This window comes from Seriola lalandi, unplaced genomic scaffold (assembly GCF_002814215.2).
Source record: "Seriola lalandi dorsalis isolate HSWRI2012SDOR001 ecotype SW California unplaced genomic scaffold, Sedor1 jcf7180002013840, whole genome shotgun sequence".
Lineage (NCBI taxonomy): Eukaryota > Metazoa > Chordata > Actinopteri > Carangiformes > Carangidae > Seriola > Seriola lalandi.
Window position 1 is genome coordinate 1 of NW_019484492.1, and position 632 is coordinate 632.

General features: G+C 50.5%; 1 protein-coding gene across 1 annotated transcript; it reads right to left on the reverse strand.

Moving 5' to 3' along the window:
• Positions 1-12: 12 nt before the first annotated feature.
• On the reverse strand, positions 13-627 carry LOC111644727 (free fatty acid receptor 2-like; the record flags this gene model as incomplete). Its single annotated transcript, XM_023393691.1, has 1 exon — positions 13-627. A coding segment is annotated over one exon (615 nt), but the record flags the coding sequence as incomplete, so codon positions are not given.
• Positions 628-632: the final 5 nt, after the last annotated feature.

Here is a 632-nt window from a genome sequence, read left to right on the forward strand (position 1 = left end):
CTTTCAGTCAGCTCAGATAGCATTGATCTCCTCTTGTTTGTGTTCCTTATCTTGTGCAGTCTTGTTAATTCCCCCCCACGAGCTGCAGCGCGCGTGACAGGACATGCACCTGTTTAGGCGACTTTTAACCCCTTCCATCACACTTCCCACATTTCCTCTTACAGCGGAGGAGGAGAAGTAGAAAATAAGAGGGTCTAGACAAGCGTTAAAGGTGCTGCACAGCAGGGCCTTGTCTCTCCAGTCGGGACTTTTCCATGTAATAAAACCCACAATGTGCGAGACGTTGTAGGGGCCAAAACATAAAGCGAACACCAGCAGTGTTCCTAAAGCCATGCCAATGGCCCGAAGGCGCCGGCGCCGGTCAATGTGCTGCAGCTTGGACAGAATCCTGATGAAATTAATGTAGCAGAAACTGCAAATCAGGAAAGGGATGCAGAAAAGCACCACACAGAGCTCCAGACGTACAGGCAGGAGGACATTCAGCTGAGCCTCTGTGAAGTTCTCATAACACACCTCCTTATTGTTGTCACCGGTGGCAGAGCTGCGTGTGGCATTGACACCTGAGGGGTTATCTGGAGGGTTTTCAACGCCGATTAAGGGCACGATGAACACAATGCTCAGGTGGAGAAAGG